This window comes from Strigops habroptila, chromosome Z, assembly GCF_004027225.2.
Source record: "Strigops habroptila isolate Jane chromosome Z, bStrHab1.2.pri, whole genome shotgun sequence".
NCBI classification, from domain to species: Eukaryota; Metazoa; Chordata; class Aves; order Psittaciformes; family Psittacidae; genus Strigops; species Strigops habroptila.
The window spans coordinates 20,337,379-20,364,956 of NC_044302.2; the positions used below are offsets into that span (position 1 = coordinate 20,337,379).

General features: G+C 41.9%; 1 protein-coding gene across 8 annotated transcripts in view; it reads left to right on the forward strand.

Moving 5' to 3' along the window:
• The window catches only part of NUP93 (nucleoporin 93), an 82,484-nt gene that overhangs the window by 42,626 nt on the left and 12,280 nt on the right, over nt 1-27,578 (forward strand). For 6 of the 8 annotated variants that reach the window (XM_030512786.1, XM_030512788.1, XM_030512787.1 and 3 more), the window contains 9 exons: nt 7,581-7,643; nt 9,766-9,894; nt 16,154-16,228; nt 18,441-18,530; nt 19,849-19,988; nt 22,417-22,549; nt 23,634-23,791; nt 25,441-25,606; nt 26,695-26,788. In XM_030512786.1, coding sequence (XP_030368646.1) covers nt 7,581-7,643; nt 9,766-9,894; nt 16,154-16,228; nt 18,441-18,530; nt 19,849-19,988; nt 22,417-22,549; nt 23,634-23,791; nt 25,441-25,606; nt 26,695-26,788 — 1,048 coding nt within the window. Of the gene's footprint in view, nt 1-3,141; nt 3,657-7,580; nt 7,644-9,765; nt 9,895-16,153; nt 16,229-18,440; nt 18,531-19,848; nt 19,989-22,416; nt 22,550-23,633; nt 23,792-25,440; nt 25,607-26,694; nt 26,789-27,578 lie in introns of all 8 variants that reach the window. The other 2 variants (XM_030512789.1, XM_030512792.2) reach the window with 1 other exon arrangement.

Here is a 27,578-nt window from a genome sequence, read left to right on the forward strand (position 1 = left end):
AGTATCTCAGTTTTATGCCATTAAAGTGTTTGTGACTTGGGGAAAAAAAAAAAACAACCAACCAACCAAGCCCAACTAAAACTGTTTCTAAGAGCATTCCAATGCACTGTGTAGACCAACATGAAATGGCAAAGATTTTTAGAGCCCCAGAATGAGAAGCTAATCTGTGTAATTGAAGTTATTTTGGTTTTGCTCTGAAAGGGAAAGACACAACAAATAGTATGGATAGTTACTAATATTTTAGTCATTAACTACACTCAATAAGTAATACATAAATTGCATATATTGCACGGTTGATATATTTTGCTAGGTTTTAGAACAGAGTGTCCTATTTCACTCAATCTTTACGCTTGGGTTTGTTAAATCTTGCAAATTTCTCTGACTTTTTTTTTTTTTTTGTAAAATCTTGAAGTGCGTAAGAACACTGCAATGAATTTCCACGTTATGTTAGCAGTGAAGCCACTTGTAAGTATAGTTTTAAGTGAAATATTGAGATCTTACAGTGTATAAAAGCCTGAACTCAATGAGCATCCTATGTTAAATGAGAATAAACTAAAACTGAGCGGAGTCATGTTTCCTGCCAGCAGCAGCAATCTCTATATGCAGTAAAGCAGTGCCATGTAGCAAACAGTTCAGTTTTGAGGCTGCTGGTGCAGTATTCCAGCAGAAAATTTGAGCAGTGGGATTTTTCTAGACATTTTCAGTGTGATAAAGCTGTGCTCCCTGTGTATTTCATGGTAGATGTTGCTTATATTCACTGCAAACACCTTGCACTCTCCTTGATGACTGCATGCTGCAAATGCATTTTGGAGGACTGCAGTTGAGTGATGATGCCTCTTGGTGCTGGAGGATGCTTTGATATTAGCTGATGGTTTGATATTAGCCTGCCACACTTAATGGATGGTTTCCTGACTGAAGCAGGAGCTGAGAGGTATGTGTATTTCTTCCCTCAAAGCCTGTATGTCTAACGAGCACATTTCCAGTCTTCACTTGCCAGATCCAAACAGTCCCAAGAAGAGTCAAAGAGCGTGCACCATCTGCTCCTGCTTCTGTTAGGAGCTGATCCATGATTGCCCGAGGAGCGCTTCTTTCGGCAGTTTGAGTTTTTCCTGTCACGGCTTGAAGGAATAATGATGTTTATCCAACACAGCAAAATCCAGTGTTCTCGGGTATGGTCTGAGGATTGCTGTAAAAACTGCATGAGTTTCACAGATCATACTGTCTAAACCAGTAGAATAATACAAAAAAGTACTAGATTTTTGTATTGCCGGCACTATCCTGTGGCAGAGAGCACTTAATATTTGCCTACGGCTTGCTCTGCAACACAGATTAAAGGCTGACTCAAACCAAGCCTTACATCAGTGGCATGCTGATGAGGCAGGGAAGCCCTGCTCCTGCCACAGGACCTGTCTCCAGCAAAGGTTGCTTTGTGCACATAATCCATGGAAGGTGGCTGCTGGGCAAGTGGTGGTGCCCCTTCGGCAGGGCGTGCGTGGAGAGTTGTGTGCATTGCATAGAGTTGTGCTCTAGCAAAGTGGTCAGTTGCCCTTGCTGCTGCCAGGGTGAGGTCTGTGTTGCTGCTCCTCCATCACAAAAGGAGACCGCACCAAGAAGGTATTGGGTAGTTGTGACTGCCCCATCCCTGGCAGCCTTTAAAGCCAGCTTGGACAGGGCTTGGAGCAACCTGATGCTAGTAAAAGGTGTTCCTGCCTGTGGCAGGGGGTTGGAACTGGATCAGCTTTAAGGTCCCTTCCAACCAAAACCATTCTATAATTGGCTACAAATGTGGAGCACAGTCACAGTACATGGCGGAAGGTGGTTCAAGACCCCTGCGAAGGCAGGTAGTGGAGCAGCAGATTTTCCCTAAGCCCAGTGTTTGGCTGTATTAGTACAGTTTTGTGTTACAGCTAATAGTCTGCGTGGTTTTCTCTGTATAAAGCTTCAACATGGCTGTTGCTTTCAAAGCTTCTAATGCAACAGCCAGCTCTTGGGTCTTAGCAAACTGTAAAACCGTCTGGTTTTTTCCTGGTTTTACTCCTGTTTAGTCAACAGTGAATTAATTTTTTAGGAAAATGTTGTATGATTTCCCATTCTAAGCATGGTGGTAAGGAACTTGAATATTGTAGTTTGATAAGCTCAGCTATCTTAGGCTAGGAAAATCTTGTACTGCTAAATCATTGAACACTGGGACGAGCCTTGTCAGACCTTCCTTTTCAGTGGACCTTTGCATCTGTGTACAATGTTCTTGTCTCATGCAGCTTTGAAGTGATGCTGGTTGGTAAATGAGCCTTCCTTGGGTTCTTTTCCTGTGTGAGCATCTCTGCACTTGGGCCCTTAGTCTGCTTTGGCCCTATAGCAATTTTTGCCATCTGAAGTCCTCTGAGGAGAAAAGCCGACTTCACAAATGCCCTTAGCCCGTTGTATTTGGTTGCTGATCTTTGGGCAGCTGCCTCGCTGCTTTGGAGGACACTGTATTGCACAGGCAGTATGTAGGGAAGCTGCTTATTTGTGGTGTTTCAGCAAAAGCTGATGCTTTCTGCAAAACAAATCTTAGGGGACCTGTAGAAGCTTCTGAGAGATGCTGGTGTGATGCATGCAGAAGAAGAGTCTGAATAGCGACAAATACTGTGCCGTGCTGTGCTGGCATGTCCCCATCCTCAGGAATGGCAACATCATTGTTTATAGGCCCATCTAATCAAAGCCAGCCAGCAAGCTTTGATAATTTTGTTAGCATAAGCAATAATTGGGATTAAAATATAGTAAGTTTTGTGATTGTGGCAGTGGGTTCCAGGTTTTGCTTCATTTTGTCCTGAGCAAACATGGCCAGGAATGCTGTGCCAGGGTGCAGCACCCTGGGAGCATCCTCAGACTTGTGCACCTTTGCAGCAGGATTGTATGTAGCAAACCGTAACATTCCTAGTAGAGATCATAATATCAGGTGCTTGATCTGGAGCGTTGTTCCCAAACCATTGCCAAAGAGTGATTTTTTTGTTAACCATATAGTCATCATCCCTGCTGGTCCTTTGCAGCAGTCACTGGTCTACTGGAAATCCATCACTTGGAAATATTTTAATCAAAGAGCAATTGACTTGAAAAGGCCCCAGATTGTTCACTTCATTTTCTCCTTTCTTTCCCTGCCAGTGAAAAAGTAACCATTGCTGTCGACATCCAAAGCCTCAGTATCCTATTTGGCAACACTTGCCTTCTTTTTGACAGCTTGAATACTGAGATCAAGTATTAAAAGTATGGCCTAGCTGATGGAAGTAATTAAGAGACTTATATCCGCAAGGAGAGACTACACTAACCTCATTTACTGCAGTAAATAGAAGAGACTTTCCATCTCATGTCAAAAGGAGACCATCAGTGCACGCATGCCCTTTCATACTGGTAGTGAATTAGTTACTGGAACCTCTCCTTGCTGGAACTCAGTCTGGAGCAGGCCAGTTCCTGTCGCATCAGCCTGTGTTGGGCAGTGGTTGCGTGAGATGAGAAACGACAGTGGACCATGGAGCGTGGTGTGAACCAGGAAGTGACACAGCCTCCCAGGGGTCCTGCCCCTCCACTGGTGGGGCCACGCTTCCAAACCATCCTCGAGAGAGGCACATTGGGACTGGAAGAGAGGGAGAATGTGAGGAGATCCAACTGGAATCTGAGGGGTAAGAGATTCAAGAGGAACTGGAATGTGCTGGGGAAAGATGCTGAGAAGTAGCAGACATCTAAGAGTAAGTGGGACTAGCTGGAAAATGGGAACCTGAAGGTGGGAGAGTGGGTGTATTTCTATGCTTGTGTCCCTGTTTTGCAAACACCATCTCATCAGATATTGTACAAACTGTGTGTAGGAAACATTCATCAGCGAGTGTTGCGGAGAACCTGTGATGGAAAAGGGTTGTGCTGCTTCCCCTCCAAACTCGACATAGGAAGAATGTGTGGGAGTCCCACAGTAACAGAGAGGAAATTAAATGCCACTCACTAAAGCAGGACAGCATGATGTGACATGAGGGCTCTGTGAGCTTTTTGTATAAACCTGCCTCAGGGAAATCAGATAAGTTTTCTTTTTCCAGCAAAATCCAGGCTACGTTAGGATCCCTGCAGTGGCAGAGCTTGTGCATGGAGAGCTGCAAGGTGAGGGTTTCACCTCTGTGGTTTTAGCAATGCTCGTGTTAGCTATTCCTATCTTTGCCATCCGCCGCTGTGAAATAGCCCTTTGTCTCCTAACAATATATCTGTTCTGCTCCTGCTTCTCTCTTCTGGTACAGCATGTGAAGTAGCGTCTCGTTGCTCCTTGTGCAGTAAGTAGCATCTCCCCTGAGAGGGCAGCTCCGGTGCTGTGGGTCGTGTACTCCCCGTGCGTGCTGAACACCGTGCCTCTGTATCCTTGTTACAGCCTGCTAGTATTTGCGGCAAAGTCAAACCTTGCCTCTGGGACTGCAGAAATCTTCTAGGGCAGATGTAACTCAGTGACCACAACCAGTGCTGCTGTTCAAGGCCCAGACTTTGGAGATACTGAACCCTTAAAGCTGTTACGTGGCCTGGGATTTTTGAGGAGAAAAATTCTCTAGCGTAAAGCACATGTCTTCCATCTTTCTGCCCACCCTTCTTCCAGGGAGCTTTTTCTTACAGCACGTGGACATTTGTGTGCATTTATATACATCTGTGAAATCTAAATGTCCAGTAACCAAAGCCTAGTTCACCACTAGGTGGCAATGCAATAAACCCAGGAAATAAATGCTGTTACAGCATTGAGACACTCCTCACTTCCTTACCGTGAAATTTTGGCCACCAAAGCCTAGAGTGACAACCCCAGGAGCTCTTGGCCTATTGAAGTAGCAGTAGTCTTGTGAGCAGTAGCAGGAGCCCTAGCATCAGCTATTGAAACTCCCTCTTTCTAGGTTTGACAATTAGCCTGTAATTAACTGAAGCAGCGATTGTCATGCTATAGTCATAATGTTTAGCACAAGGCATAGGGTAACCTTTTTAAAATGTACCTCTTCTTGGTGAGGCATTACAGATATTATTTGGAATGTGTAAGGATTTTAATTTGCTAAAGGAGTAGGTTTCGAGATTGAAAAAGACAATTATCCCCTAATTGACATTCAGTGTGATGTAATCCCTTAAACGGACCTGGTGAACTCTCTGGGAGTGGGGTGGTTTCATTAAGAAAGATACTCAGCCTGGATTTACTGACTTCAAGGGAAGTTCAAGCACATCTTAAATTACCCTGTGGATTACCATCATTGCTGTGTACCTCTCTAGGCAGGTACATGCTCGGCACAGGGCACAAGTCCCTCCAAGGAGAGATGGGAGGACCACAGACAGTAAGGTAGGACCTGTATCTCTCAGGAGGCTCAGGAGCCCAGTATTCACAGTGTGCTCAGCACCCTTCCTCACATCCAGAAAGCTGTAGATCTTTGTCTTGGTGATGGTGGGCTTTTCTTGCCTGTAAAATTAGCAGCATTGTAACAATATGGCAAACACAGTGTTCTCTGCAGCGTCAGATCCCTGCCATCAGAAGTGGGGCTGTGTCTTCTGCTCAGATGTTGGTGTGTGCTTTAAAGGTCTAGAATTGTTATAATTCCAGACACTTTTTCTCCAATTTAGGTTGGAAGCAGGGAAGTAACAAACTTGTTGCCCTCCCAAAGTCCTCCTACCCATGCAGACATGGACAAACCTTACAAAGCCACATCTCCATCCAGGATGGAGCCAAGATCAGGTGACTTCTGCAGCCCTTGCCTTGGTGACAGCTGCTGTAATAGTTGGTCCCCAGACATGCTCAAGGACCTGGATTTCACTTCCCTTTTTCAGACTGTAACTGCGCTTTCTCTGTGGGCATTGTCTAAAAATAAAGCAGGACGTGGCAGACAATGAGATGAAGAATAGGCTGTGTAGAAGTGGCTGCTCTCTCCTGTATATAATTCAAGGGCTGTTACTGGGGAGACAGTCACACGTCTGTCTTAGAGGACAGCAGTTGATTCTCTGTCTGGCATACAGAAAGGGGTCATGTCCCTATTTCCAGCTCAAGGTGGAGTCACAGACTCTCTCATACCCCAAATGCTTGTTCTGCATATATCAGAAGGAAAGGGTGCAGCGCCCCTTTATTTTGCATGCTTGTGCTGTGGAGCAGAAAGGCAGATAGCACACCTATGATGGTGGTTTCCTGCCAGATTTCTTCCATCTGGGGAGATTTCAAACTCTCCTCACCTCCCAGAGCTAAGTAGTAATCTGTGATACCTGTGGTTGCGCCAAGTACAGCTGCAGAACTGTTTCTAGCACCTACAGTCAGTATTTTCCCCGAGGTCCAAATGCCTGTGACAGCAGGTTTCTATCCTGTTACAGGATCCATGCTTCTCTGGAGAACCTGAGCTCTACCTAGGTTGTATGGATCAATGCCTGTATCATCAGATTGTTAGGGCAGGAGGCATTTATTTGCAGGAGGATGTGAGGAATGAAGGGCACGAATGTCTCATAATTCCCAGTAAGTTCGGTTGGATGCTGCTGCAATTGTGAATCCTTGTAAAAGCATAAAGCATGGTACACTGAATACTCACTACCTGGGTTTCTTGGAGGCTCTGAAGTTTGGAGCTGTGGAGTTGAGCATACAGACTCTGAAGATATTAGCACTTAATGGAGTTGGTAATGTTCTAGTTGATGACTTCAGAGGAGATAAAGACTTCTTTTCCTTTTTTATGATCTGAATGATGATTAAGTTGAGGTCCAAGAGTACAAATCAACTTGGTGGTTGGTGATACAATTGGTGATATAACAGTGAAATGCAAAAGGAAGATATTCAAGTTAAGGTGTAATAAACATTTCCTGTCTGTTGTCTGTGTGTGTTGCTGCACTCTATTTGTTTAAAATCCAAAGTGTGGTATGTGTCCTAGTATGGGTCATTAAAGTAACCTTTGGGATAAGGAGCTAACAGCTCATCTGAATCCATCTGTTCATGTACACCAGACCTGTTTGAGATTTACTGATACACTGAAAATTATAACTACAATTCTTATGTAATATTTTTTACCCACTCCAGCTGTATGCTGGAGAGAGGCTGTGCAGTAAACATTTCCTGTATGCTTTCCAACTGTTTAGTTATTTCCATCCTTCCCTAACTGGCTATTTTTAAGGCTCTTTTTCACAGTTCCTATCAGGCCTCCCAAGAGCTCCACTTCTGCCTGAAGCTGCCAAGTGAAAACCCATTTTATTTTTTTGTTAACATACTCAAGTCCAACAATCTTATCTTGGCTTATCACTCCTACCAGCTTTCATCCTAGCTCCCTCAAATGTATAGCAAGAGGAAGCAGTTGCTGGGACACAGAGATAAAAGAGAATAGAAGCAGGACATTTCACTAGGATTTAATGCATATTAAACCAGAGGATTAATGCATTTTCATTTTCACATTGCTTTGTATGTGCATCTTACTGTACCCCTGGTGAAGTAAAGTGACCTTTAAACTTCTCAGGAATGGACTGGGGAGAGAGGTCTGAGCAGTGCTCAAGATTGGCAGAGCCGAGGACTCTGGAATGTACCTGATGCTAGTGCAAGGCTGATTTTGTTTGACTGAAGCTCCCTTTCTCCTTTTCTGCAGGGATTCCTGAAGAATGAAAAAGATAATGCATTGCTGTCAGCCATTGAGGAGTCGAGGAAGAGGGTAAGTTGGAAGCAAGAGCACTTTTTCCTTTAAAAAAAAAAAAAGGTGGGTGTAAGGAATTAATAAATGAGATATTTAATAAACTAGCAGAACTTAAGAGGTTCTGAGACTACCAAAAAAAAAAAAAAAATTAGGAAATACTTGCTCAGAGTTTTCAGAAGAAATTCTTGTCAGTTGTATTTCCACTGCAGTGTTTAGTACAGATGGGAGTCTGAACAGAGAAGCTGTTGTTAAAAAGGCAGAGCACACTCACTCCAACCCTCTCCTCATGATTGCTGCCTTTTCTAGAGGTGATAATGCCTAGGACGTGGGCTTTATTTCCTTTTTGCTCTGAGAACTGCCTTGTGCCGCTGACTTTCCGTACAGCAGTGGCACTCGATGTGTTTGTTGTAGCTGTTTCTCCAGGTTACAGGAGTTGTTGAAGTACATACAACTACATTCAGGCCTTTGCAGCAGAAGTACTGCATGGTTTAATTCTTGTGTCTGAGGGAGAGCCAGAACACCGTACTGCATCACACTGTCCGAAGGAAATCTCTCGTACAAGAATAAAAAAAGGTTTTTTTTAAGCAATACAAAGGAAAAAGCTGCAATAAGACAGTAAGAGTTGTCACTTAAGCTCAGGGTTTGCTGAGTCCAGCTTTCCTCTCGTGAAAGGGACCAGTACTTTGTAAGCAAAAAAGAGAGTTAGCCTTCCATTGTTCATCTCGTGTCTCTTCACCTCTGAGCAAGTAGTTGTTTCAAAGATTTTCTGAGCTAGAAGTTGTCCTCTGATGTTCAAGCTATCTGATCCTGTTTCTGGATCTATTTATGCTTTTGGTATCTGTCATGTTCTGGGGCATGATACCAAATTGAAATTATGCAGTATGGAAATACACTTCCTGTTGTTTGTCTTAAAGCTGCTGCTTGGAAATATCACTGCATGCTTCTTAGTGCTTATGTTACAGTTGTTTCCCTCCATGTACACTTTGGGGCATCAGGTCTGGAGCTGTGCTGTGTTTCTTTCAAATGATAAGAAATAGTACTTAAGCATTATTAAATTATTTTAATTACATATAATTATACTGTAATTATTGAAGCATACTTAAAACCCTGTTGAAATGATTATAGTGAAGGTAAGAGTAAGACCTCTATTCTGCCATGAAAGTGTAAAGTGAATTTATATAACAGAGAGACACAAATCTCATGCCGTAGTTGCATGCATGCACTAAAATTCAATGTTTCTGCCACTTATCAATTATCCAGCGGAATGTTTTGCCCCTTAATTGACAATATCCTAACAGTGGGCTGTAATGAGATAAAAAACTTATTCAGCCAACCAAGACATTTAGTTATGTACACTGCAGCACAAAGATGTGAAAGACAGGAGGTCGGAAAGGGAAAAAAGTGAAAGATCCAACATAGCTTATTCTCTATTTAGAATTAGTGGAAATACTCTTATTTCCTGTCCCGGATTACTTAATAACAAGAAAGGTAGTGAAGCATTGTCTCTATCCTAATGCTATTGCAAGAACATGGAATATTAAGGGAAAAGCTGTTTCCTTCCATGAGTTCCCCAATTTGATCTGAAGATAATCAGCCATTTTAAAGGTGAAAGGATGTTCCTTCTTGGGATACTATTTTCCTTCATGCTCTCCTCAGTTATATTCCTGATGAAAGAGACTTTCTGATTCTTTGGCACTGGTTAATTCTTTAATACTTCTATTTTATCCTAGTTCCCATTTAAAAGAAGAACATACTGGTAAAAACCTGGAAATGAAATATGGGCAATAAACACACATCTCTTACTGCATTCTTAACAGAGGTGTGTTAACTTCCCAAGTTTTGTGTGTACTGCAGTACACACATGGAAGAGACACAGACTCCCTGTTTTGCCAGCTGGGAAAATGTGAGAGTTGTCTTAATTCCATGCCCCCTGCCTCCCACACACACTTTTTGAACCCCCTTGTACCTGAACAGGAAGCGTCTTAAAATAATATATAGCACTTCATTAGCTTGAGGGCTGATGTAGCAATTTATCTAATTGCTATGTTATGTTTCATTTTTGAGCTGGTCTACTAATAGCAGAGCTGGGCTGTTTGGTGTTTTTGGGTGGTCCTTAGCTGTTGTTCTTTCTCACCAACAGACTTTTGCTATGGCTGAGGAGTATCACCGAGAATCAATGCTGGTTGAATGGGAACAGGTGAAACAAAGGATTCTTCATACTCTGCTTGCATCAGGGGAAGATGCTCTCGATTTCACTCAGGAAAATGAGGTAACTCCATCTTTCTGAACACTTTCATGCACAGCATGTATACAGCTGGCACTCCAGCACTGCCGAAACCGCCTCTGGATTATTCTGTAGCTACAACTGCATGAAAATGAGAAATATCAGCTCTGTTTAATTCCAGAACGGCTGTGACTAGGAGAATGCATTGTCTGATTGTTTTTATTGACTGATGAGTACTGCCAATGGAGCTCCTATTGCTGAAGCTCTGTTTTAGGCAACATTTGCAAGCTGGAAACTTAGTCACAGAACAGATATTAGGTCATTATACCTAGGGGGCAGAAAACATGTTGGGGTGAACTTCGCCTTCAGGAAACCTCCACAGCGCTAATGAGGCCAGACAGTTTCTCAGGTGCAACATAGGTCTTAGAGTATCTCTTTCCCTTACCAATCTGTGCTAGTCAGGATTTATGGCTTTCTTAGGAGCCTGCTGAAGTCTCTTGGGTTTTTGGCAAAAAAAAATGAATATTAAAAAAAAAATAAATAAATATTTACCTTGTTTTTTTACCTTGTTTTCCCTGCAATGGAGATTAGAGGTGTTCAGCAATTCAAGGTTAATCAAGCAGTGACCAAATCTTTTGGGCAAGACTGGGCCCGTGTTTTAACATGAAAAGGTATTCAGTAGCAACTTAATCTTTCCTTATCATCTGTTGCAACTTGAACTTTACAGTTTATTCTCTTAAAGAAAATGCTCCAATTACATGAGTAGAGTAAAGCACAGTTACATGAAGAGTTGTGGGAATTCTTCCCCTCTGAGCAAGAGGCATTCGACATCAGCTGAGACCCCTGGCGCATGAATTTAAATCGGAGCCCCCTGCACAATCCTTCATGAAAGCTATAACCTTGAGAGGTAATAGAGGGTAGGGGAATGCAAGTTGCTGTGCTTTCAGGTCAGGAAATAGGACCAGTTTTTTATAACCATGTTCTCCACCCCAGCCTTGTTCATTGGAATGACTTACAGAACTGCAAAGTACATGAAAATTGAAAAAACCCTTAGTGTTAATGGGGTATGACCTGTATAGGGATTTGGAAATAATTAAAGTTGTTAATGAAATGTCCCTTTCTGATTACTGTTCTTTTAAATATAGGTTAATCCCAGTTAGCATACATCTTTTTATAGAAGCTTCCGCAGAAAGTCTTCCCCAGAAAGTACTTTACTGATACTTTTCTGTGACTTCCCAGAAGGTTGTCCATCTTTCCAATATTAGAAATACTAAATAATGCAGGCTGAAATAATTTAAAACTAGGAACAGCTATCCCATTATTTTCGGATGTGAGCCTGAAGACGTAGTAGCTATTCTGATAGCTTCTAACATCTTTGATGTCTGTGTGAGTTATTGGTGTGGGGTTTTCAGTCCGAAGTGTGGATATTAACTGCTAGGAGAAGCAATTTGATAACCTTTAAATGGTAAACGCCCTTTTCTGATGTTTCAGTGTCAAATGGACGCTATCCCAGTCCTTGGCACTCAAAATGCCAAGCGTGAAATTGGAGGGAGAGAGGAGCAGGAAAAAAACCCTGTAATGTTTTTCATGAATGAGTTTAAAGACTCAATATACACTATCAGTCAGTAATACTTCACTCTCCATTGCAAAGCACTCGTAGTATCAGTATGTCATTTCAAGAGCATTTAAAATCCTTGATATATTCTAGTCTTAGCCTCAAGAAGTCAAAGGTCTCGAGGTCTGAGAGGTTTGAAGTACATCTACTGTGTTAAAAACCTGTTATCTAACCTCCCCACAGCAGGTTGTTCTTCTAAAGCCCTGTTCCAGTCAAGTAAGTTTTTTGTGTGTGTGACACAAACAGACACAGCCTGTAGAATATAGTAGAGGTTTAATTGATATCCTCTGGAGATGGAGAATCAACTGAAAAGGCACAGATCCAAATGCAGCAGGGGGCCAGTCTGCCTGTGAACCAATTCTCAAGCTTTGGGCAAGCTAATTTGGGCAGAGTGAAATACCAACACATTATTCATGGAAATAAGACCAATTAACAGGCAAAGCTCATGGTGAAAAGGAACCTAGTGCAGGACTTGCCATTAGGGTTTTCTGCTCCTCCTTGTCCTCCAGCCCAGCCTTCTCTCTGTAAGGGAAAACCAGAGCTTATAAAAAGATGGGAGGAAAGCCTGAGTTTTGTTTTCAAGGTATCAAGAACCTGTGCTCTCAAGGGGTGTGTTCTGAGTCTTGTTCCACTAGGTGCCGAGGCGTTTCTTTTGTCCTTTTTCTTTTTTCTTCCACTCCTGCTTTCAAGTATCACACTCCTGCAGTGATGGAGAGACGCTGTCGCTCTCAGTTCCTGTCCTGTCCCTCTGTATCATGTCTTCATATCCCTTAAATCCCATGGATTGCAAGATGCTTTCTGCTCCCCCACTGCACCGTGGTGTATTTTTATGGGGTTTCTCCAGCTCAGTTTAGTCACAGCATCTACTGGCCAAGCCATTTGGAGTGCTGACAAAATGTCTGCCCAGACTTCTGCTGAGGAATGTGCATATGCATATGAGGGTGATGAATAATGCATCTTTATAGCACGGGGTTTGATGTGCAAGTGATGCTGAACGCTTGGCTGAGTGCAAATGAAGGAGTACTCCTTTGACAAGCAACATCATTAGGCTAAATTAATTTAAAATATGAAAACGTGACAGCAGTGCAGTATAGCTACAGCTTTCACAAATGGATAATATTCAGAATAAATATTACAGTTCTGAAGAGTGTTTTGGAAAGACCTGAATTCAGGGCAGGGAGAAGCAAATGTGGTTGAAAAAAACAGCCCAAGCTGTTTAAGCAGTATACGAGTAGAGATGCAGAAAGATCCATGTGCATGTGTGCACACTTGCACTTCTGCAGTCCTTTGTGCATTACCCACTCTTCTGTTTTTCCTTTTGCTGCTCCAGTTAAGCTTAAGAACCAGACCTGAAACGCAATTCTTCTTGTATGCACCTAGCTGCTCTTTTCAACACATCTTTTATAATCTTTTCCTTGCTTGAAAGCTTGGTAAGTTTTGACTTGCCACCAAGGGATATGCTCTCCCTTTCCAAGTCCCTCTCAGCTTGCGGGGAAAGCCTCTTCAAACGCTGGTTACCAGCTGCAGGACGATTGCCTGTGCAGTGCTCAATTTCTGCAGTTCAGGATGAAGAGTGGAAATGGCCTTACCCACCCTGACTCACTACTTTAGTTTTCCTTTGGAAATTTCTTTTTAGCACAGCCATGAGATAGTTCGGTGAACTAGTGCTTTTTTAAAGTTGAATAATTCAAAGATGAAGCCAGAATACAAGTACGAGATGGAAAAAAAATAGGACATAAGCTTGCTTCCGTGGCTCCTGGCATAGGAAAGAAAGGCAAGACAAATTCTGGGGTTCCTGAGTTTTTTCTTTGCTGACGTGCCAAGTTGGTAGTGGGCATTTAAAGAATTGAGTTTCATTGTGGCAGGTTTCAGCTGTGGCAGCTTGTTTATAAGTGATCCTCAAAGCATAATGGCTAGGGTAAAATTGGAGAAAGGAAAACCCAAACCCCACAGCGGTTACTTCTTAGTTTCAGGCGTGCATTTTTGAATTCAGATCCTTACCTGTAGGTTTTAACCTGTCAATCATACACCATGCTCCAGAGCAGCAGCCATGTGGATGCTCTTTGGTGCTGCAAAGCACCAGCAGGAGACAAGGGGACCAGATTCACAAAACAAAGCTCCAGTCCTTATGTTTCTGGTGTTCGGGCACTGGTTGAAAAGTGACACTAAGTCACAATGTACCCTTCTTGACTTGTTGTAGAAGATGAAACCTCATCAGTAATTAATGACAACATCCATAATTTAATGTTACTTGAAATAACTCTGCAATTTATCTGGCACAGCACAGGGGAAGGCTGCGAAGCACTATTTATGCCGTCGTGTCTGTTTCCCAGGAAACCTGCTTTAACAGCTTCTTTGTTCTTTAGAACAAAGAGTTTGTCGCGTTTTAGGTGGGTTTAAAGGAATTTGTCAGATGATTTGGCACCGAAAGAAAAATGCAAATGATTCTGAATATCAGTATCCATTAAGAGTGACTGTGAAGAATATTTTTAGTGTTAAGTTCAGTTGCAAAAAGAAAAAATGGGGTTTCTTTTGGGTTTTTTTGTAAGGCATTTTTATACTGCCTGAGGTCTAAATGCCTGATTTTATAATCAGGTTGGACATAATTTAAATGGCACTATTACTGAGAAATTAATGCAGTGATAAACTAATTCCAGCAATTTTAAAGGATCATCCAGGATCATCTTTGATATCTTCATTCATTTATATTTCACTGTATTGGGGACAAACACAACTGAGTGGTCCTATACAATAGAAGATAACCTGGGTTAAACTGATATCAAATGAAGTTGATAAGCATTTGGGAATGACTAAGAGATTGTTCAGTGCATAGACTGAAAACTAAAGTAGTGAGTCAGGGTGGGTAAGGCCATTTCCACTCTTCATCCTGAACTGCAGAAATTGAGCACTGCGCAGGCAATCGTCCTGCAGCTGGTAACCAGCGTTTGAAGAGGCTTTCCCCGCAAGCTGAGAGGGACTTGGAAAGGGAGAGGATAGCTGTTTAGAAGTTCATATGTTTGTAGTATTTGGGATACAGTTCCCAGAAAAGACTGTTTTGAAGACCCTGTCAGTATTTCATCCTCATTTGAAACAAGAAACGGAATGATGATACCATCTGGAGAAAAGCTTCCACTTCTCGGCTCTTTTCCTGGAATCAACACAAGCCAAGCCATGGCAGGAATATTGGTCCTGCCATGCTGTGACCTGACAGGTGTCAGCAAAGCTGAACTTTAAAGCTGATTAAACTGAAAGTGAAAACAATAATTTTTCCATTGCGTTTGGGCTTTCTGTTGTTTGTCCAGGCAGCAGTTGGTCACGTTTAACTGAGCTGTTCCAGGAAAGCTTAGAGCATGTCCTTAAGCAATACTCGAAAGTGATCCTGTCTACCCAGTGAGGTACTAACATTCTGGGTAGCTGATGTAAGGAAAAGCAAAGCTGTCTGCCAGTGTTGCTGAGGTACAGTGTAACAAACAGCTAATGATGGTGTGCAGCCAGCTGTAACAGACTTGTGTGGTAAAAAGCTTAATTTGAAAACTCTGCAGATGTACCTGCTTTTTCTTGGAAAAAGTTACTGATTCAGTTTAGAGGAATATCAGTGGGCTTGAGTTATACACTAACGAACCTGAAAACATGCTTGCTTTTCTCGAAGTTTCTCTGTTCCTCTTTGGCTCAACTATGTCAGTTGGCTTCATAATAAATATTATGCTTTTATGCTGAGCTTGTCTTTTATCTTCAGACCATCAGAGCTGTTGCAGTGCTTAAGAAGCAGCTGATATTAAAAGGCTGCTTACCTCAAAGGGTCTGTCTTTTCAAACCCAAGACTTGCAAAGCTGATGCTGAAATGAAGAATTCCATTTTTAGGAAACAGGAAGCATCAGAGAGTATTGGTTACTTAATTGGGAGTATTCTTTCCTCCACAGCATTGAACATCCATATTCATTGGTGGCTATGCTGAAAACATACCTGTGATTTGTGGTAAACACGAGAATAGCTTTATGCAACATTAGACTATTATGGCATGTTATGAGTTTTGTAAAAGAGTACAAATTTTCCATGCCATGACTCCATCATCTGTCCCTCCCTCATCTACACTGAAAATACCTCCATCTTAGCATTGTCTCTGTGGGTAGAACAATGATTTTGTTTTTCAGGTCAAGATATTACCAGCATCCTTCCTCCTGCAGCAGACCAGCAGTGGAGCACTTCTCAGCACATAGCTGCTGCAGTCCCGTTTTGTGTCTGTGCCATGGTACTGGCGCAAAACTGGAGTGGGTGTCAGATTTACTAGACTGGGTCCATTTGAGCTGGTCCACTGAATTCTGTGTCCTTGCTGTGATGGAGGTTCAAAAAGGACACTAATGTGACAATAAGCAACCTTTCAAGAAACAAAAGGAAAGAATTAAAATTACAAGATGCTGTCAAGAGACACCAGTGTCTTAATTCTAGAGAACTAATGGTTGATTTGTGCACTGCATAAGGAGGATTTCTGTCACTTCAGAACGTTTAAGCTATATTAGGAAGATAACGGGGTATTGCAGTGAGACTATGCATTTTACTCTGTAGATAGTGCAAAACCCTATCCTTACTTCTGTCAGGAATGTGGTTTTGCTGCTGTTCCATGGGAGTAGGTACACTGGTAAAATGCATTGCAGTAATTCTACACCTTCTAATACGCTTCCCATTAAACAGCCCAGCTACACTGGCGAGTTGGGTCCTCCAGGCCGCAGCTCTTTGGACAGCGTGGAGATGGCATATGCTCGTCAGGTGAGTAGAAATAAGAAATAATCATAGTTAAATATTGTTTTCTACAGTGAGATGGGGAAAAGACAGATCTGTGAGCATAGTGTGCAAGAACATACAGTAGGTAAAGCCTGAAAATATCTGCCTGGAGTTAAAAAGCCATTGGAAAATACAGAAATTTAGCCTGACTTCTTAAAAGTGTACTTACCTGTCTGCTACAGGAATTTTTTGTCAAAAGGAGATCCCGAACGCTATTATGACTGTAGAAATCACTTATGCATGTATAGTAAACTGAAACTCTTTTCACCTTTCCAAAAAAAAAAAAAGCTTTTTAGAATTCATGTCAATGCATAATTGTACACAATAAAGACTTTATATTCCCTTTATGCTCACACAGAATCATAGAATGGTGTGGGTTGGAGGTGACCTGTGGAAGATCATTATTCTGGTGTGTGCATGCAGGAAAAAACATGCTGAAGTATTAATCCTGATGTTTGTCAAATTATATCCCATTTTAATGGCATGACTTATGAGAAGCTTTTGTGCATCAGCTATGAATTAATGTCTGGTAGCATTAGACTCCCTCTGAAAATTTTCAGGGAAAAAAGATGAACCTTTACATGAGCAATTTGTTACTTTTGTTATATGAGATGATCTGTTTACCAGCACTGTTGGAAACAAAATGAAAGAGAAGCACTTGATTTTTCAAAATGGAATATCTGAAACAACACAGACAAAGCATTGCCTAATCTGCGCAAATTACTGTTATTGTGGGCATTGGCTTATTCTTTGCTGAGCCAGATAGAAGCTTGTACAGCTGCTGTTCTCTATCTGCGTTCAGTTATGGGAACTATGAAGTAATGAATCACAAAGTGAGGTGTGTGATTGTGCTGATACAGTGTATGTTTGATTTAGTGGATCTTAATAGTACGTTAATACCTAAAGGGGGTGACAAGAAATCTGGGGAGGGGCTTTTGGCAACGGCCTGTAGAGACAGGGCAAGGGGGAATGGCTTTAACCTGACAGAGAGAAGATTGAGTTGAGATCTTGGCAAGAAGTTCTCCCCTGTGAGGGGTGGTGAGGCCCTGGCACAGGTTGCCCAGAGAAGCTGTGGCTGCCCCATCCCTGGCAGTGTTCAAGGCCAGGTTGGACACAGGGGCTTGGAGCAACCTGCTCTAGTGAAGGTATCCCTGCACGTGGCAGGGGGTTGGAACTGGATGAGCTTTGAGGTCCCTTCCAACCCAACCCATTCTATGATTAATTCATTTCATTGCTTGTGTAATATACCTGCATTAAGGGTCTTCCTTATAGCATAATTATGTCTGTACTTTGAGGCTCTTGATGTTTTTCCCTGATACTTTGTGAATATGGGAAGCCCAACCTCTCTAGCAGTACCACTTCTAGGGGTGCTGGAGATCAGGCAGTCCGTGCTATTTCAGTTTATCAGCTGTCATGAAATGTGTTTTAATTAGACTGAAATGATTAATTTTTCGTCATGGATAGTTCAGGCTGTTTCATAGAAACATGGTGAAGTCCACATACGTGATTTCACTGATGCCAGATTCTGTTTGCACTGCATCTTGTTTGCACACTAGGCACGTTGAAGAAGTAGCAAGTGCAAAAGGGACTTAAAGTACAGTGGCGCTACCTTTCTCGTATTGGGAATTATTATTTTCAGATGTAGCTGGAAGGTCTTCAGGCTGAGAGTAGAAGAGACAATAGTAGAAGCAGCTAAATTAACAAAAAATTTAAATCAAACCGGGAGTGTGTGTGTATGTACAGGTTTGGAAGGGCCGTGTTTCTGTTCCCATTTCCTTGCATCTGTCGAATTTCCCTGAATACTGCCGTAAACCAGCAAAATAGTTTCTTTTATATCAGCAGGTAGGAAGCTGCCGTGCAGGGGAATATCACAGCCATCCAGCGGTTGGGTCTCTTCTGAATCTTTGTCTTCCACCAATTAGCTACAATTAGTACAACTGGGCATTCAGCACAGTGCTTTGCCATGCAGAACCCCTGAACAGCTGGATTGCTGCTTGCTTCAGGCTTCACTGTGTTGTGGAAGGGTGGTAGTTGCTGATGCCCATTCATCCTGTATTGGATTAGAGGGGGCTAATGTGGGAGGGGAGCAGAAGGGACACTGTTTTTGAAGTCTGGTTCAGATTTTGCTGCTGCAGCTGGGGAGGAAGAAGGGGAGCAATATGTACTGTTAAGCTTGCTTACTTTTAATATGTTTCAGATTTATATTTATAATGAGAAGATAGTGAATGGACATCTGCAGCCTAACTTGGTGGACCTTTGCGCTGCTGTTGCAGAACTGGATGATAAGGTACTGCCAGTGAGTTAACATAAGGAAATGTGTTTAATCTGGTTTTAGCTGTGATTAACAGCCTGCTGACATCGGTGGAAAAATACTGATATTGCAAAAAAAAATTGCATGGCTCCACAGAAAGCACAGAGCCAATACCGGAATCGTCCTAGTACAGCAGGGCCCACCTTTGATGTACTTGGTCATGGAGAAAATTTCTTAGCACAGGGAAAAAGAAAAGATCCTGGCTTCACTGCGTTGTCCCATCATGAGCGATGAGCTGTTGGGGGTTGGGGGGAATTACTTTTCATTTTAAATGGTTTCTGTTATATTTGGTTTTCAAAACGTGATCTCTTAATATCTTTTGAATGTATTTAGTTGTAGGTGAAAGGTCTTCAATCAGACTGTGCTAGAGCTGAAGCAGGCTCCCTTAGCAAAGTGTAAAGCCCCTAGGATTGACTTTAAACCAATGATCTGCCTGCCTTTTTTTTTTTTCCCCTCTAATTGCTTTACCTTGATCAGCCCAAAAAAAATCCTAACACCCAAATACACAAACCTGGCCACCTTTGACTTAGCAAAATGGGAGGGCAAAAACCTGATCAGAAGCAGAGGGGCAAATGCTTCAATCAGATCTGAATTACACATGTGCATCTTTGCTTTGAACAGCTGTGTTCGTTTTGTTGGGGACAAGTGAGTTTGAGTGTTCTTGCTGCTTTGAAGCACTGAGATCAAGCACCTGCCCTTGCTGAAGCTAACAATGCTCTTATTTCTCAGTATTCTGCTGTTGCAGCAGGGATACCCTGGTCCTGCAGACACTGATATGATCTTGTCCTTGTAAATGAGCAGACCTGGATGGCTTTCAACCTTTTTTCAAAACCTAATCTTTGTCCAAGTGATGAGCGTCCTTTAGATATTTCTTTGTGCAGTTGATAGCACAGCTTTCCAGTGGCAGCCAAAGCAATTGCTTACATGGAAAGCTGATGCTGCTATGCTGTTTATTGAGTGGGAAGTCTGAACTGGAAATGGGAAGGAGGCTGAGCACCAAGTACGCAGCCTAGGTTTGGAAATCAGTGTTGATCCTGGGTAACAGTTGCAGGTGGAATATTTATAGCTGTCTTCTTGCACAAGAATTATGCAGAGAAGCCTGGGAAATTGGAATTCTGCAGCATAGAAGTGGCTTACCTTCATGACTGCATCCAATATCTCCACTGCAAATCTAAATTGTCATAACTCTTGTGGTTTTATGCTTTTCATAAGCATCAGAACACCATGTAGCTCAGAACAGTGCTGTTGTTCACCTCTGTACTCATCACTGTTGCATGGAATGGCTTGTTTACAGAACATCTCTGAGATGTGGGCCATGGTGAAACAAATGACTGATGTTACCCTGGTTCCTGCTAGCGATGCCTTGAAAGTCCGGACCAACATGGAAGTGCGGATGGAGTTTGTGAGGCAGGCTCTGCGCTACCTAGAACAAAGGTAAGACGAATGCTCTGGGTAGCACAGTTTAATAGAGTTCCCTAATAATAAACTAGAATGACTTTGTAATGCAACACAAACATATTAACAGGTCAGCTACCTCATGCTGCTCACAGAAGCATCTGTTGCCTGTCTTTTCTGTTCTGCAGGGCTTAGAGCAACCACTTGAGTATAAAGCTGTTCTAGTTAAAAACTGTTCTAGTTAAAAAGACCTTGATCCATGGGGAGGTTGTTTAGAAGACACAAAGACCTTTTATTCTTTCTTCTACGTTGCCCTTAAGTATTCTATAGCTGCATGGTCATATGTGAAGATTTTTTCACTTTGGGAGAGATCTGTTTCCCCTCTGCAAAAACATTCCCCTTTTCTATATACTTCCTTTCTGATTGCTGAGCAATGCCAGCAGCTAGGACTGGAAGGAAATGAAGAAAGCACTGGGGACAAATCTGGTGCAATGAGTCAGGTTTTGATCATGCCATTTTCTATACTGAAAAGTTTGGGTAGAATTTGAAGAAGCTGAAGCTGAGACATCTAGCAATGATTTTCAGACTCTGGGAAGTGGTTTACCATCTGTATTGGCAAGTATCATGGGGCCTATGCTCTTGACCAAGACAGTGCTTGAAGAACTGCAGGCTATTGAGCAGCCCAAAGCTGGAAAGACTTTTTAGCAGGGCCTGTTGCAACAAGATGAGGGGTGATGGTTTTAAACTGAAAGAGGGAGATTCAGGCTGGATGTGGGGAAGAGATTTTTCGCAATGAGTGTGGTAAGATACTGGCCCAGGTTGCTCAGAGAGGTGGTGGATGCCCCATCCCTGGAGATATTCAGGGCGAAGCTGGATGTGGTTCTGAGCAACCTGATCTAGTTGAAGATATCCCTGCTCATTGCAGGATCCCTTCCAACCCAAACCATTCTGTGATGCTATTCTACGATTCTCTGAATTCCTGGGTGGCTGTATTACCTATTCACTGCACATGTGGATATTGCAGCAGTGTAGCTGCTGATGCCAGCAGGCTGGTTCAGCAGTGGGAAGCAAACAATAGCTGCAGTGCAGTGCATGGGCATTTGTTATGGATACAGATCTGCCATCTGAGCACAGCGAGTGCTGCACTCTGATACAGCACGTTAGGAAGAGATGTTACAGCCTCTTGGCCTCTGGCAGTAGGTTGCCACACCTCATCAGCACTCTTTGCCACCCAGGGTGGTGGCAATGTGTCTGCCTCTGCACAGATGAATTGACACATGAGAGGTATCTTCTGTTTCCAGTTCTTCCATCTCAGCAGCATGCAATGAGCCAGTGACTCTTAACCCAATTTGCCAAATATCTAATGTGCTAAATATTCACAGCACTGTTATCTGCTAACTGGAATTAGGAATTAGTTACATATTGTTTCCCCCAATTGTGGAAATTGGGCCCTTCAGCCTGGATTTTTTGGAAAAAAGGAAAAAAAAACAAAAACAAGCCAACCACAAACCTCCCCCCCCCCCAAAAAAAAAACCAAACCCAAACCAACCCTGTGCCTTGCTTTGAAGCTTTTCTTTCCTAGCAGGACTCAGCTAATACTGGGGTGTTTCCCATGCTTCACCAGGCCCTCACAGGTACAAGGAGGAGATGTAAAGCTTTTTTTGCATTCGTTGCTTTGGAGTAACTGCAGCCTTAAGCCCTGAGGATCATGTGCGTAACTCTGCCGTAATGTTAGTTATGAGGATTGAGTGATACTTGCCTACATTTAGCACAGCCTTTCAGTTTTATTGTCTGGTGGTACAGGGTCTGCAGAGGAAAAAAAAAAAAGAATTAAATGTAAGTTATTGCTGCTGCTTCAATGTATTTCTTCAATGTACAGACTTTCAAAACTCCTCCTCCTAAGCATGAATATTTGTTAAATTGATCTGCCTTGATTAAAGGCTTTGATAGTTTATTTTAGAAGGTGTTCTCAAAGCTGTCTTTACCAGTTGTTTTTCTCTAAAGTCCCCTCTTCTATGATTTTCTTCTTGTAAGTCCATGGCCCTAAGGTTTGTATTTGTCCTTGGGGCAGGGAGGAAAGACAAACACATCTGTGGTGCTTAAATGTTCTTTTGTGACAGGATTGATAGTTAAAGTGTTAGGATGGGAAGGCTTTTTTTTTTGCCAGTTAGCTAATTGAGTTTAACTTAGTACTAAGAGAACTTAATGGGAAGAACCTCATAATAGAGAGCTGAACCTGGAGCAGTCCACCACTGACTACAAACATGGTGTCTCTTGAGACTGCTGACCACAAGGATCTTCCTAGATGGACAGAAACTTTGCCTCATTTTGTTGTAACGATAATGTTTGAACATCAAGGTAATTAGCTTTAAATGACTAATTCTATTGGATCTGAAAGGCATTGGATGTTTTTGCAGCAAGTGTATTTCAGTCTGCTCACGTTTGTTTTGCTTGTGGTGTTTTTCAGTTACAAAAACTACACCTTTGTGACAGTCTTTGGAAACTTGCACCAGGCTCAGCTGGGTGGTGTACCAGGGACCTTCCAACTAGTCTGCAGCTTCCTGAACATCAAACTCCCTGCACCTGTCCCTGGTCTCCAGGTATGTCCATCACTTTCAGCCACTAAGCTAAAATAGTAACACAAATCTGTTTGCTCCAGCACACCCAGGAAACTAGTGCAGCCTCTGGTGTTTTTTCTATTGTTTAAACTGCTTTTAGGGAACCAGGCTCTCTGAGCAACCTGATCTAGTTGAAGATGTCCCTGCTCATTGGAGGGGGGTTGGACTAGATGACCTTTAAAGGTCTCTTCCAATCCAAACTAGTTAGTGATTCTCTGATTCCTTCTCCTGCATTTTTTCATTAGGAAAACGGAAGATAGTACACAATCACTTTGAATTCAGAGCTAGTCCTGAAGCAGGGTGGTACTCAGTAGTTCCAGTTCTAAATTCTAGAAATCATGATCTCTTCTGGTGGTCTTTATAGAGATCAACAAGCAAGTATTAAATATGATGATTCAAAAAAGCAGTAACTTATTCTCTCTGGTTTGTTTCTACTCTTTTTTTTTAAACTTATTGTAATATGCTGACACCAGTTGTTGATGACTAAATATGTAATGAATTAATCTGAACTGTACCTGAGCTTTTTATTTAGGAATCTGAATAAAATCCTGATCATCTGCACATCGTAGAAAGTGCATAGCAGCACACGTACAAAATTACCAGATAAACAAGCAGGCTGGGTTGAAACATTAAAGTTAAAAAATAATAAATTATAACATTGCAGACTGCATAGTTGCGTCTAGCTGTCCTTTTCTTACTTGCTGAGATCCAGGATTGGTTTGTCTCTCTGTTTCAGTACAAATGATTTTACTACCTCGGTGGTCTAATCCAAATGTACCTCCTGGGTGGAGAGGATATCATGTGATCGTATGCTAGTTCTGGGCTTGTCAGAACTAAAATCTGGGCAAACAGAAGAGTGTTCCATCCTTTGCTGCTAGGATGTGCACAGCTTTCTCAGGACTTAAACCTCATGACCTCTGGCTTCTTTAACACAAACAGAATATTTTACCAAAATCAGTGTGTCTGTATAAGGGCAAAAATAATGAATGAGGCAAATGATAAAAAAATTAATTCAAATATACTGCTTTTGAAGAAGAATATTGATTATTTCTTACTCTGTTTTCAGGACGGTGAGGTAGAAGGACGTCCTGTCTGGGCACTGATTTACTATTGCATGCGCTGTGGAGATTTGACTGCAGCCATGCATGTGGTGAAACGGGCACAGCACCAGCTGGGAGAGTTTAAAACCTGGTTCCAGGAGTACATGCACAGTAAAGATAAAAGGTAACTGGGGACTAGGAGAGATACTAGGAAAGATCTTTGTGAGTGGTGGGAATTGCTGTGGGGTAATGAAATAATCAGTGGCTTGGTAGAAAGAAGCAGCTCAAGTCTCTTCTGGTGGTGATAACTGCCTGGTGTTTGTATTACCTGTCTAAAGTACATGTAAGAAGTTTGTGTTTTTTAATTTGTGGCTTTTTAGTCTAGAAATTTTCATAGAAAAAGAGTCGTTTTAAAATATGCAAAAATTTACATGTCAAAAATAATACAGTGGTAGCTTTGCTTTTTTACCATAGTATCAGCTCTGTGTAACGGTAGGATGCTGCATACAGTAGATGAGATTTAGTCTTCTGTCACAAATCCCATGTCTTTTTATTTCCCCATGGCTAAATTTAGTTGAATTTCCTTTGGGGAATGCTTTTTCTACATGTGTTTTCATGATAATGTTACACGATAAAAGCAAGTAGTGTTTGTTAAGGGCCTTTAGGGACATTCACTCTCACATGCTTGCAAGTAGTTGAGTCAGTGCAGCTTAAGGTGTGCTCTGAACTCTGCTGTGGTGGTTTAGGTGGTCTTCTTTATCTTTCCACTTGCAATGAATTTCAAACCAGTGCCTGGTCAGCTGTTGTATTAATACTGTGCTCCCTTCAGGGAAGTGTGAACATGGCACAGTGCTAAGGTGCTGACTGAAACTGGGGGAAGCCAGAGGGTCCTACTAAGTGCCAGGACATGAACCTATAATATCGCACCTCAACCTAGAACAGTTTCATTCATATGTGGGAAGCCCTTATCCTGCAACATGTTGAATGCATTGAGGCTTTTCAGGTATGAAAATGTGAGCAAGAAGGTATCTGTGTCTTAGAGAGAGGGAAAAAGAATCAAAGTGCCAATTATTGAGTGTATGCCATGCTATTCTTCTATAAATTAACCTGGTTTGTAGAGAATATCTAGGAGTGCTCATTATAACAAGATTGTTCCAGAAACCTTAGTGAAGGCACTGTCCTTGTTTTCATTACAAACATTTTAATGATAAAGAGCATAATTGACTTATGTGGGTTTTATTACAGCTATCAAAAGGTACTCTGCCTGCAGATTCGACAAACAATGTGAGAAAAACAAAGTCTAGGAGAACACTTTGATTCAGTTCTAAAAAATTCTCTACAAGAGGTATAAGAAATAGAATGACAAAGAATATTATGACAGTATTTAATGATTAAAGTGTCTCTCCTAAAAGACTTCATGGTACAACTACCTGTTCACTTGTTAGTTATTAACCCAAAGACTTTATGAGCTCTCTTTTTCTGAAGCGATGAAGTAGCAGAGTCAGACAAAAATGGCCCATCTACCACAACATTAACACACGCCTAAAGAGGCTGTCGTCTGAATTTATTTTTTTTTTCCCCTACAGTAGGTATTTGAAGATGATCCTCCATAACTTTAATTAGGTATTTAAATTCACATGTGCAAAATCTTGACCTACAGATGTAAATAGAAAGTGCAAGAAATATAAGCCAGTGCTTACTGTCATTATACCTTTGCTGTAAATGTGCACCTGCATACGTTGATTTGTGTCCAGCTTTCCTCATACAGGGAAAGATGGGTTTTGTGCCTTTTCTGTCAATGTGTTGGGCTTTTTTTACTCTTTTTCCCCTTAGACTCTCTCCTGCCACAGAAAATAAACTGCGTCTTCACTACAGACGAGCTCTGAGAAATAACACTGACCCCTACAAAAGGGCTGTTTACTGTATTATTGGCCGTTGTGACATTACAGATAACCAGAGTGAGGTTGCTGATAAAACAGAAGACTATCTTTGGCTAAAAGTAAGTGTGGTGGTGGGGTTGTGTTGGTGTTTGTTGGGTTTTCGGGTTTGCATCCTTAAGAAAAGAGAGATCTATCTGGCTGAGGATAAATGGCGTTTAATGGGAAGATATTTTCTTCCCATTCTTCACTGTGAGGGTGGTGAGTCATTAGAACAGGGTGCCCAGAGCAGCTGTGGCTGCCCTGTCCCTGGTAGTGTTCAAGGCCAGGTTGGACACAGGGGCTTTGAGCAACTCGGTCTCGTGAGAGGTTTCCCTGCCCATGGCAGGGGGTTGGAACTAGATAATCTTTAAGGTCCCTTCCAGCCCAAACCATTCTATGATTCTTTAAGAATAGGTCTAAATGGTATTGCACTTCTTCAGTGCTCTGCTAACCTCCCTGCTTCTAGGTGGGGTGTTCTGTGTCAGTGTAATGCATCCAACTTGACCTTGGGGATAGTGAAGGGCTGGGAACCTGAGTCCCAGGGCTGCTCTGTTACCCTCTGTGCTCTGAGGTGTTAATTTGGGGACACTTGTCTTTTTGGAAGTGTCATGTTCTACATTTGACACTCATCTTTGTCAGCTGTTTTTACAAATAGTGTTAGCTTGATGCAGTGAGGATCCTTTTGAATTTTCCTTTCTGGATGGATTATGGCTGAAATGTTGGGGTCCATTGGAAGAAGATGCTGTTGATGTTTACTGCAGTCCAAAGTCCTTAAAGTTTTGATGGGGGCATGATGGGTACTGGTCAGTACCCATTTCTCCCCTTTATCTGAAAGAGTGAGTAGAATGAGGTATTTGTTAAGACTGGGTAAAAAAGTGCTGCCTTTAATTACTGCTTGAGTATTCAGAGTCCCAGCATCAGAGTTTGATGGCATGGACAGATAGAGAAGGACCTCTGGGTTATATCTGCATAGATTTCTGCTGTTGCTACGTTAGAGATCTTTACTTTCCAGCAATGGATTGACGTGATGTTGTGACTAGAAGTAGTTTGTAGTCAGTTGGTCGAATCTTAGAAGGGGTGGCAGATGGAACAAATACATTCTGAGTGCATCCCTTGCACAAGATTAAATTGAAAGATCTGTGCTTATTTTTTTGAATGACTTTTTTAGCTGAACCAGGTGTGTTTTGATGACGATGGTGCAAGTTCCCCACAAGACCGACTAACATTATCACAGTTCCAGAAGCAGCTGCTAGAAGACTATGGTAAGAAACCACAGAGGTGTGTTACTTGGGGCTCTGTTTCTTGCTTCCCTAGAGCAATGGCAGACTTCAGGAAGACATGATGAATGAGTCCTGTCTGTTCCCAGCAATCCAGAGAGTGAATATTCATCTGTGAACAACACTGCTGCTATTTGTACTTTATCTGTACTAAATTATAGATTGCTTTTTTTCTCACCATAAATATGCTAAGGTCTTTTAGGAAAACTCCCTACTTGTGGAATACAGAACAGAAAAGCAATCATTACCTAATGTAGGCATGTGTTTCCAAGGCTTTTTCCATATATATCTTGTTCATTGTTTCCCTTAAATTCAAGTAATTTTCTGGGGACCCAAATCACAGTTCCACTTCAGAAAGTCTTACGAATGTCCACAGCCCAAGAGAGTATCTTTTCCCTTAATCATCTTCCAACCAATCAAAATGAGCTCACTTGGACTATCCAAAACATACAGAATTTGATTCTCCACACCTTCTAATTTAGAGTGTCACTCACTCAGATGAAAAAGTGTGGAAAAGAAATACAATAAGCTACCATGGTGTTGCTGAATAGGAAAATCCAGGTTTTTAACCTTAGCTGTACCTCTTGGCATGAGTGTAAATGAAGGCAAAAATTGTGGTCTTTAGAGAATCTATTGCATCTATCGGAGTTGATGGTTCGTTGTATTAAAGAACAAAGGAGGTTTTTTATCTCTTTCACTTCCTGAGTACGTCTTCCTGAATACGTCTGAATACGTCTTCCTGAATACGTCTGCTGTGGTCTTTTGCAATCTATTT